Here is a 12,311-nt window from a genome sequence, read left to right on the forward strand (position 1 = left end):
TATGAACAAATTCAAAAAGTTTCATTCAATATAAGACCAACATATGGGTTGAATAATTGGTTCAGTGAATGAAACACCAGCACACCGATCTTCTCTAGAAGTGTCATATGTGGTTTTGTTATGAATGAGCTCTGAATTGGCACAAAGACAAAAAACAAGTGAACTCGACTGCTTTCTGTTTGAGAGAAGGTCAACATGGTTTGCAAATTCATAAAAAGGAGAGTCAGTGGCAATTTGCATTCTGATTGTGTGAGAAAAGCCACAGAGAGAGCGAGCGCGAGGCTCCGGGCTAAACCTGTCCACACATTTAGAGATCACCATTCGTAGAAAGCACATTCATATGGAGCTTGCACACATATACTGAGACACCTCTGAAGCGTGTTCATTCAAGTACAATGACTGCTCTGCATTAATGATGGCCTCCCATTGCAGGACAACTATCCTTTAGCTGTAGAGGCGTCTGTGTGTGTGTGTGTGTGTGTGTGTGTGTGTGTGTGTGTGTGTGTGTGTGTGTGTGTGTGTGTGTGTGTGTGTGTGTGTGTGTCCCTGTGTGAGGTTGTACTGCCAATTTTAGTGCTGACAAAACAAAATACATAATTAGTAATCTAAGTTGTGTTGAGTGAGAGACAAGCATGTATTCATAATGACAGCATGCATGTTTATGTGGCTATAAAGACGCATGCATGTGTGAATATAAGAGCAGATTGTATCCGATTCCAAAGACTGCAGCGCAGCAGTGTCTCTGTTCACATGGAAGCATCATTTTAGACTGAAGAGCAAATGCTTTCTAGGGACCAAGTGAGGGGAAACAGGAGGATTGTACATCGAATTCCACTGTTTCCACATCTACGCAAGTAGGGGCCACATGTACCAACAGCACAAACTGCTGGAACAGACTATGGTTCACTTAACATATACTAGAGTGTGACACTTAACACCAAATCAGGTCAGCTTGGTGGTAATTCTCATATCACAAATCTGTTTGGAGTCAGACGAGTGAAAAACCAATTATAAAACTACAGTGATTAGGAGGTGATTGCGGTGATGAGCGACTCTGGGATTATAGCACAGCAAAACCAATTCACAGCATGGACAAGCCTGGGTCCACACAGTCAGTCGGGCCCAGACTGGTGACCAGAACATCATCATCATTATTTATAAGCTGGAACTCCAAACAGAGAGAGAAGGGTTTGCATCTGCTGATTCCCACTACAACAAGATCACCAGTGGATCTAAATAAACCACAACGAGGGCAAGATTAAACTGACCGCTTAGATTGAATTAAATTCGGTTCCTTAGCCTCAACTGAATAGGGTCAGTGCTTATACTCAGCATGGATACTAACTATTATTGCACTCCGAGAAACATGGACACACACGCACACAAACAAAGCATTACTTCACAGAGCATGAGTTGTTGAAAATGCCCACATTGATTTGGAGGGCTCTGCTTGGAGTCTTTGGCTCTTTACTGCGTGTATGAGGGTGTTCGTATGTGTCTGCGAGCGTGCAGAGCAGCCTAGTACAGCACATTGTGTGACTAATGAGGCGGACACACAATGCAGCGCTATCGCACTTCGTCATGTCATGATTCATTATTTGGGTGTCATTGGGGGGGAAAAGGAGGGAATAGCACACACTAGCACAAAAACACACCGTGAGCTCAATACGCAGGAAGAGCAGAATTGCAGTGATGTGTAATTTTATCATGATGCTCCTCAACGTGGTGTTTTGTGATGTAAATACTGAACACATAGTGAAAGTCTCATATTACATAGTAATACTTAGTGTGTTACGATCACAGACTGTATAGAAGAAGTGGACGTAGTCATCGTCACGTCACCCATTGGTGACGGTTTGCCTCGAGTTCGGCAATTTCGCCGTCGCCATCTTGGCCCTGTTATTTTTTTTGCAGCCAATAAACGGAAGTTACCACATTTGGAATGCGGAGGAGTGACATAGAGACCTGTCAATCACAGTAAGCCCCGCCCTAAAGCATCCCCTGCTTTATGGTCTGTTTGACTCTAAATGGACCATAATGTACTAAATGAACATCATGCTGTATTGAAGAAGACTTGAAACTAGAAATTGAGACCATAAACTCATGTTTACAATGTTTACTGAGGTAATAAATCAAGAGAGAAGTAGAGTCATTTTCTCATAGACTTCTATACAACCAGACTTCTTTTGCAACCGGAGTCAGTAGAGAGAACGCAAGTTCAAGACACTTCCGCCTCGGCTTCACTTGGCAGACCGGAGGTTGCCGCCTGGTTAAGATGCACAACATGTACTGGTGATGCTGTTGGTCTGAATCAGGCTTTCAAAGTGCAACTTCATGTCATTCTCTTGTTCATATGTGCTGTAAGAAAACCAAACGATTTCCGTCTGTTTTTGAAAATGGACGCCTCCCCCTTCAGTTCACAAACCTAATGCAACTTGTTGTTGTGTGGGCGACAGCGGCCGGCATTAGTTGCGTTTGTGTGTGTGCGTGCTGTGCTCTTAGCAGGAGGTGGGATCATCCATTGCAGTCATCTAACCTCTCCAGAGAGGCTGCATGTCTCTAAGTGCTCTGCTTAGCTACCGCTGCTAGGCAATCAGGAGTCGCACAGGACAGCCTGCTCCTCTGGGCTCACTGCATTATCACAGCACTTTGCTGTCAGGACACTCACATTTTCTGACAGACAACTGCTCGTCCTCAAGATCCACAACACACTGAAGACTGTCTTTTCATAATGCCTCGGGGTGTTATCAGTTCACAGTCACACAGGCTGCAAAGACACTTACGTCTGCATCTGGGGTGGTGATGTGAATTCCCCAGACTTCTCCTTAGGATTAATTCATACGTCTGCAGAAAAACCTGCACAGAGCTTCCACACAGATGGTTTGCCGAGCTCTCAGAAAGTTGCAGAGACGCTCCTCCTGGAAAATGTGAGTATCTGACAGGCACCGCCAGCTTGACTGGACATCAGAGTTGGGTCTTCCGGACAAGTACCTCACATCTTGTTACAACAGCAGCGACCACTTTATTGATTCTAGCCACAGAAGCTACTCTTCGCCATCCAACTCTTTCATCGTTTTTAGCAATATTATTGTCGGGCAAAACTTTTGAATACTATTGAATCCGCCTATCGAATAAATCAAAGACAACCAGACAAAGGATTTGAAAACTGCGGGTCCAAATCAAAAAGAAATGACATGCTTAACGCAATCCAGCCCAGTACCAGGTACCAGTACCAGTACAGCCGCAGGAGGATAGATCAGGGATAAGGATTTATAGCAGAAAACTGCTAGTTAGTTGTGTTTTAATGCTTTGTCTATAATTTATTCAGGGGCATTAAGGGACATTAATGTCTTCATGTCATTCCCAAATCCTTATATCCTACAGTTGCAACTACTCTGCATTAGTGATTCACTGTACGTTCAAAGCCAATGCAGGATGTATTGGGATATTTATACAATGCAGCCCCGGATCAAATGGAGCCTCGGCTTGTCACGTACGAGGTGTAAACACACACTGAATGTAATGATACAAACAGTGGAGATAAAGAACATTGCCTTGTTAACACAGCTGTCCCTTGACCTTGGAAAAGACATTATAGCTCCAATAAAGAGGTACAGAGTGTGTGTGTGTGTGTGTGTGTGTGTTTGCCAAACTGTTTCAATGCTGACTAAAATAAATTCCTTGCACATCAGCATCATGTTTAATTCTCTGCAACAAGTACATCATCACGGCTTGATTGATTGCTGCATTTCCTTCTGAACATACTCACCTTCACTGGAGTGGAGTGTCAGTAAACAAAGACGACCCAAAGCAAGTACACACGTTGTACATGAAGCTGGTCTGTAATAAACACGCTGCTGTGATTGCACACATTAGTTATGTCTCTCGCAAATCTGGTTTATAGAATCTACTCAGTTTATGTATTCATGAATGTCCTGTCACTCAGCTCTGATGTGTTAAACACGTTCCTTTTTACTCTGTGTGGACTAAAGGAGCAGAGTTTGACACGGTTTCATCATCCTGAACATAAAACACGTTGAACCTTCTGTGTTCAAAGGATTTCTGTCGCCTCTCTTAACTCGGCGGTGACAAGAGAACTATCAAACCGCCATCTCTTCAAATTGGATTAAGACTTGCTCCAGTAGCTCAACACTGACATCCTTGAATTAATCTAGCTCATGATGGCAGGCTTCATAGGCCCTTTATACCGACAGCCTGTATTAGAACCCGCTGCGTGACATCTTTACAGGCTGATGGCAAGCAATGTTCTCTCTTCCCTGATGGAGGGGCAGAGAGAGATAGAAAGACAAACGCCGTGAGAAAGTTAAAGACACCGAGTGTCAATGAAACAGGAGGGAGGGAAAGCTGGAGATAGTGAGGCTGAGCAACTAGAGCCAAAGGGAAAGAAGGGAGGCAACGACAAACAGTGAGACGCGATCAGACACACTGAGAGGAGAGAGATAAGCAAAAAGAGGTGAGAGAGAATGAGTGAGATTCAGAGACATACAGGAGGGTGTAGAGTGAGAATATCGATCCAGTTAAAACAGATTGCTGGTTTATTCACTCTCTTCATCCATGTACTAGTTCCTTTTTCCAACGAAACAAAGACAACAATGCTCGCATTTCCCCTTTAATAGCCCTCTAGTCACCATCAGATTTCTCTGTGAACCAGAGGGTAAGGTAAAACCACATAGTTGTGACATTCAGCCAGTGAGGAGATTCAATGATAATAAGTATCCCGTTCCAACCCAAAACCTCTACATGCGCTCAGTCTATGTTTCCTATCGCAGTTTACCTGGAGAGCATGATTGATTAAGCTGGAGAGCAATTGGAGTCGGACAATTGAGCGTGAGAGCGAGAGGGTAGATCCATCTTCGTGAAGGCTTGTGTCTGATTTTGGTACTAGATAAATGGGCTCAAAGGAAGCCTGTGTGAGCACAAAGTGTGTATGTGTGTGTGTGTGTGTGTGTGTGTGTGTGTGTGTGTGTGTGTGCAATGTGTTCATGCATGATGTGCCTGTATGTGTGGGTCATGGCTACACTGTCCCACCATTACAAGTAAAACAAACACGCCTGCACACTCACTACATAGGTAGCTTTTTGGAGATCACAGGAGAGGCTATTCTTTCTCTTTCCTCTTCGCCTAAGCAAGAGGAGTGAGGAGCGAGGGGGGGAGGAAGGAGGCAGAGGGGACAAGCGGAGGTGGCATAGTGTTTCCTCCCTGTGTGCATTATGGATGAGGCGTGTCCACAGAGTTCGATCCGCAGCTCTCTGGTGGCTTGGAGGCGGCCCGCTGGGGTCACCTAAGACCGCGCTTGTGTCTTTGTGTGCCTGAGTGTGAGTGACTGTGACAGAGAGGAGTCAACAGGGTCCCAGCTGCCCACACACATGGATAACAAATGCCCTCTTTCATCTATCCACTATCTGCAACTGAGTCTAGATCAATGAGGATTTTATTGGTGACAGAAAGCTTTTGGTGAACACAAACAGTGCAGTCCAGTGCAGGAGGAGAGACAAAATGAATATTTTTACATCCAATCATAAGAGTGTCTCTTGGTTACTATAACAACATGATGAGGGCCTCTCTACAAACTCCATGGCAATGTGACAAACACAACTCACAACTCACAGAGAAGGATGTTCCTGGTGCGTCTTTGTTATTTACTCTCATGTGTTGTCAGCTGAGCTCAGTCGCATTGCCACCGTAGATAACAGCTTTTAAGACTCTGCAGTTGTCTCAGAACTCATGACTTCCTCACAGCAAACTGTTGAACATCGACAGTGGTTGCTCACAAACACCTGCTTACTGTCAGCATGTAGGAGACACAATACTGGAGGATTTTCACATACGTAATAGTAAATGTTTGAGTCTCCACTATCTCCAAGTTGTCCTCTTACTGGCTTAAACACAACACAACACTCATCAACACTTGACTTGTAAGTTGATGAGAGTCTCAACATGTCTCACCATTGTGAACATACCCAGATTTGGGATCAACCTTCTATCTCCTAAAAACTGAAAACCATGGCCACAAATACTCGTTTCTCATTTACTGGCAAGTACATGTTAGCACTGAGTCGAGACCATTCGTCTGTCCGTTATTTTATTACATGTTAAACTACAGACAAACAGTAACCCAAACTCTAGTGCCTTCTTGTCATCTATTGTATTAAAGAAACAGTCACCTCACCGTGTGCTACTTCTTACCCAACGGTCTCATTCATGCAGACCACGACCACAATTCATTTTCCTTGTGCAGGGGTTCACCTGTGGACAAACCTTCTTCACTGAGCCCCACATCATATTCATAGTTTCAACAGTAGATATTCACAGGGTGATGCCCAGTATGATCCATGGGTACAGTAGGTGAGGTTGGTCCAGTGTCCTACTGCCCAGTTTGATCAATGGGTCAACCCACACATCACCACAATGTACCTGTGTGCCAGTAAAAGAAGGGATACACTATAGTTTTACCATAACTATTGTTTCTTTATATCAACCAATATATTTGATGATAACTGGTACAGACAAGTACCATCTTTCTTTAAAAGGGCATGGAAAATGACATTCCAAACTGTATTTGTGTATGCTCCATGTCCCCCCAAACACAGATTCTGAATACTCTCAAACTACAGTGGATTTACTCGATTACTTTTATACTCGTGCTATCGTTTTGAGCTGCAAAACGTTCAACATCAGTAGCAGCAGGGCTATGTTAACACACAGCCCTGGCTTTCCAGTAAAACAGTTCTGTTTTATTGATATGTGATTGAACTGCATATGCCAGCAGCAGCTTTACAGCTTCCAGCCTGCACTGGCACAGCACCGCTGCAGGCACGACATGTTGTCACTTCCAAAGCCTTTAAATATGTGTTGTTAGCATGGCGGACTCTCGTTAACATAGCCAGTGGGACAGAAATGGCAACACCTCTGTAGTCCTATATACAGGGTTGCAGCTTTTTATGAGCTACTTTTGTAAAGGTGATCGCTGTTTTGTGTGTGTGTGTGTGTGTGTGTGTGTGTGTGTGTGTGTGTGTGTGTGTGTGTGTGTCCACATCTCCAGTATAAACAGTGGAAAGTGATCTGTGCAGAGGGGAGGGTTGAAGCCCTCCTCAGAAGTATTACTTGAGGGGAGACAGCTGGCGCCATCTCTCTGTGTTTCTTCCTCTCTCTTTTAATTGCTATCTCCTTCCACCAACACGGCTCTCAGATTACATGAGGAACACACTTTCTGACAGTCACTGTTTCTATCCCTCCCTCATGCTCAGTCTTTCTCCCACCTTGCCCCCACTGCTTGTTCTTCACTTTGCAGAGGTGTGCTGTTTTCCTGCCTCTTTTAACCAGCTGCCATGAAAAGGCTGGTATTGTTTTCACCTTGCGACTCTGTGTGTGTGTGTGTGTGTGTGTGTGCGCGTGTGTCATCATGGCAAAATGTGGTCCTAGAGACACTTACTGTCGTAGGAACTACCACAGAGGCGGTTCTGAGGTGTTTATATTTCTGTGACAGATACACCCCCCCCCCACACACACACACTTTTGGCCCCTGGCACAATTTGACGTTGCGTATGGTGTGATCCTATTGCAAGATGGTCTCTAGTTTCCCCTCAGTTTGTTTCAAGCAAACCTCCTCCCTCCCTTTCCTCCCTCAGTCTCGTTCTTGCTCCCTCCTCCTCCTCCTCCTCCTCCTCCTCCTCCTCCTGCTGCTGCTGCTGCTGCTTTGGTGTCTGTCTACAGGTGAAAAATGTCCAGCATATGCTTTGGCTGTAGCCCAGGGAGTTGCTAACTTTATCACCATGGAAGCCGTCTATCATTGCGGTGACCAGCGTCCTGTTTCCTGGTCCTGGTCCAGTTGGCACGTGCGATACACACTCCTGCCATTTGAGAGAATTCTCCAGGGGCTTCCCCAATGTACTTCTTACAGTACCGGTTAATATGGGTCAGGTCGATTGAAATCATTAACATTTGGAGAAAATGTTACAAAACTGCTGTTGTGTTTTTACATTTGATGTGACTTTTATATGAATGTGCAGACGCTGGTCAAATCATTTTTTAAAGGTTCTCAGCTATAAACAATCCACAGTTATAGATGTTAGCTGTAGTCTTCTGTCAATACAGTCTGGAAACAGACCAAATGTACCATGCTGCATCTTATGCACTTCCATCACTACAAGACACACAAAATACAACATGGACTTATCAGTAAACAGTAGTCAGGTCTCTCACACACACACACACGCACGCACGCAAACACACACACACACACACACACACACACACGCAAACACACACACACACACACACACACACACACACACGCAAACACACACACACACACACACACGCAAACACACACACACACACACACACACACACACACACACACACACACACACACACACGTTAAGAGGATCAGACATAAACATGAGCTGGTGGGTACCAAATGTTCTGCACACGCCACACACAAACACACACTGAGGCCAACTTACAAACAAGTACATTTTACAGTGACAAAACCATTCAAACACTCAATAAATACACACACACAAGCAATTTCTATGACTACCTCACTGTCACCTCCAACTGTTAAGTAAAACAACACACAAACACACTATCCATCCCAAACTTGTACAGACACTGTGACACCAGAGGATCCACATTCATCTCCTGTGCAACTCAACATGTCCTCACACCCTCTCTTACATCCACACAAACACCTCTCAGAATACTCTGGGGGTTTCTTCCTACCATCTTTGCGGTACAGGTTGATCTCCACTTTCCTCTCCTCCGCTCCCAGCAGGGCTTGCGCCATCTGGGCGATGGCCAGCCGCTTGGTGTCAGGTCCGTACAGGAAGTTGCACGTGCAAGGCTTCTGCATGATCTCGGCACGCGAGTAGCCACACATGTGGCAGAAGCCGTCATTGCAGAAGATGATGGCGCAGTTCTCCACTCTTGCGTTGGCGATGACGAACTTGCGACCTGTGGACACAACGACAGAAGTTTAATTCAGTTTCAAGTCTTTCAGGAGAAATGTGGCAAGTTAGCTCTCAGTCAAAACTGGTCTGAAACCGCATTAAACGTACCTCTCAAATGGTAGAATAATAAGGGGGAAAACATTATTCTCTCTCCTGCTGATTTTGTAAAGGACTAATGCTATGATACCAAGGGGCCTTTTAACTGTCATCTGTTACCAACAATAGCTTCCTGAAACAAACAACGAACTTCTCTGATCCCTGCAGAAGACTGCTCTCTGATTTGTGTAACCTTGCTGCATCCAAATGTTGATATGTGAGGAGTGCAATAGGCTGCTGTACGAAATGATGTATTTCACCTTACCTTTGCACTGTACATGCCATTCTGATCAACTCACTCCAACATGTACATGCATTTCATTAAATCTATGCACTCCATAAACTGTGAATATGCAAAACTGCAAATCAGTGTCTGTATGATTGCTGATTAACTGGCTTTCAAGCTAATTGTGCACAAAGGCTTTTACACTGAATACAAGGCACTGTGGTGTTTACACACCATGAATGTACAACTGTTCTAACTGGAGGAGAAAGGTACATTGTTTGCAGATCATTTATATATCACTTATGAGGAGAAAATTACATCACTAACACAAGTCAACAAATAAAAATATGTGAATACTCTCTGTGAGAATAAATATAGTGTATAATGTAAACAAAGCTGTGATTAAGGAAAGCATCCTGACATTAAATGGATAGGCCTTTCTCACAGCAGGAAACCACAGGTGTAATCAATAATATGAATAAAGTCGGCATTACAATTAGCCTTAACATTGCAGGACTTAACCATCAATAAAATGTGCTTATTCTGCTATGACAGAGTCAAAATGTCTGCTGTGAAAAATAGCTAGAGTCGACATGTTTTGGTAAAAGATAACAAAAATAAAATTGCTTAAGGAAATCAGTCATTACTGAAATTAATTTGAATATTTTTAGATAAATAAGTAAGTTAACGTACATGAATAAAGTCAAAATATTTATTGATATTGAATATCTGTATTTTTTCGTTTTTACTTTCATATTAACCAACTTATTTCAAGCATCCATGAGCATTATTTACATCATTTTCACTGGCATTTCCTCAGGCTAGCAGAGCCCAGTTAGCAAGGAATGCTAATTAGCCAGCGTTACTCATTAGAGACAACCAGAATCACCTGCGCTGTATTTTAGCCTTCAGCTAACATGGGGTAAGAGGTCTTGCTATCTTCCAAATGCTCATTTTAAGACGTATTAAACCTATGCAAAGTAGCCGTAAAGTTATTAAGTATCAATTACAAAATGAAATGAAATATTCACGAAACGTGTGCCCCTTTCAGCCACCTCCTAAACAATAACAGATACAATGTTTCTCATTTGGGAGACATATTTTCAACAGCTGGACATTTCTAGGCTTTTAGCCTCATGCTGGCATGTCCCCTTCAAAATAAGAGTCCTGCTTTCGAAATCAAATTATAAGTAACATAATAAAACTTAAAATAATAGAAGTATGGAAACGAAAGAAAAACGAAAGGCAATACATTCAGACCCAAAGAACAGGTCATTTGCAATTGTTCTTAATGTACTGTTATGGCTTGCAATGTATAATAAAATGGCTGGAAATGTACCAGTCTTCTCTTCTGCAATCCACCGTAATGCCAACATAAAAGTGTGTGGGTTCCCTTAGGTTTGCGTATGCGTGTATATAATTGTGGTCAGAAGTAGTGCTGGGCAGTATGACCAAAAATGTGTATCATGGTATTTTGTAAGATTCTGGCGGTTTCACGGTATTTATTTTTTTCGCGTTAACGCATCAATTAATTAACGCCGAAAACTAACACAAGAACCTGCCGACCAACTGGCCAGCGAGCGGTGAACAGCTGTTTTTGTGTGGCGTGTCTTCCATCACTTCCTGTTTCCTTCACTTCCTGTTTCCTTCACCTACATTCCTCTTGGTCCTAAGTCCCTCCATGTACAGCTTCTTATCACCCTGTATGTACCAACGTACATTCATAACAAATACCACACATATTACACGGTAATCAGCGTTGCATATGTGTCTGACCAAAATACCAAAAAAGCATCCGAGGACCGTAATCGCATACACTCTTCGTATTCCAACACATGTTTTCGGCTGAGGTGATGGAGTAAATTGCTAGTGTTGCCACCAGAGGCAATAACAGCGGCTCGACAAACTTTACAATATATCGTCTTTTGATCTAGTACGTCGGATTTTTTAAAACCCAAAAACCTCCAAACAGCAGACGCAGCTCCTCTCTTGGGAACAAATTGTATTGGTGCATCGCCGGTCTCTCTTTGTTCCTCCTGCATCACTCTTTTCTGTTCTTTAATGTAGCGACGGAGCTTCTTCTAGCTGTTAGCAGACTGTTTTGCTAGTGGGCTAGCTAGCTAGCGAGCTGTACCCAGCATGCCGTTCGGCGGTGTAATTTTATAAATGTACAATTATTGGTGTTACTAATTGTTAATGTGTCACAAACTGTTGTGTCGTGGTGTTTTGCTGTTAAAGAGCGTTAGTTGTGGGTTGTTAATTGTTGTTATAAAGTGATAACCATGACTAGAGGTCCCTCTCAATACACTTAACACAACTAGCTCCGACCGCAGCACGCTCAGCGGCGAACAATACATTCTGCTGCCTGTTGAAGAGCGACAGCAGTTGTTTCGGCTGTGCGACGGTATATGAAAAATTCATATCATACGAGAAATTAAAACCGGTATGCACTAGTCAGAAGTGTAGATCACAGCGTCGGTGGCTCCGTCTCCCACAAAGCTCTGATGTCTGTCTCTCTTGAAACCACTTACAGTAAAGGAGCCATTTAGCTCTGCGGCCTCTGCTCTATGTCAATGGATGATCTTAATGCTCTCAGAGAGCTGCTGTTGTGCCTGAACACACACAGACACACTTTAACACAAATACTCTCTTACCCAGCACACTGACTCTTTTACCTCGCGATACACTGCGAATAGAGATAAGTATCCAGTGCGAGCTGAATCTCCCGGGCGTCTCGTGGGAACACATACAAACAACATGAACGTCTCCATGTGCATGAGGCCTCGTGTGATTGTGTTTGTGCTGCTTCAGCGTGATACTCTGTCAGGCTGATAGACGGCCTCCGCTAAAGAGCTTCCAGCTTTTGAAGAGCTCCGATGTTCCCCGTTACTTTCACTTAGTATCGGGCCCCACTGTGAGGCATACTGCGCTCATAAATAGTCATGTGGATGGTTAGCGGGAAGGAGGAAAGGCCGGGGACAGGGAAAGGGCGGGCGAAGCAAGAGACAGCGTGAGGG

At 43.8% G+C, this 12,311-nt stretch overlaps 1 protein-coding gene across 1 annotated transcript in view; it reads right to left on the reverse strand.

Annotated features, from left to right (window-relative positions):
- kcnh2b (potassium voltage-gated channel, subfamily H (eag-related), member 2b) overlaps nucleotides 1-12,311 on the reverse strand; it is a 228,323-nt gene that overhangs the window by 190,221 nt on the left and 25,791 nt on the right. Inside the window, exon 2 of the mRNA XM_076085447.1 lies at nucleotides 8,746-8,976. Within this exon, the coding sequence (XP_075941562.1) occupies nucleotides 8,746-8,976 (231 nt within the window). The remainder of the gene's footprint in view (nucleotides 1-8,745; nucleotides 8,977-12,311) is intronic.

Source organism: Anarhichas minor, unplaced genomic scaffold (genome assembly GCF_050575085.1).
Source record: "Anarhichas minor isolate MPS153535 unplaced genomic scaffold, ASM5057508v1 ptg000155l, whole genome shotgun sequence".
NCBI lineage: Eukaryota > Metazoa > Chordata > Actinopteri > Perciformes > Anarhichadidae > Anarhichas > Anarhichas minor.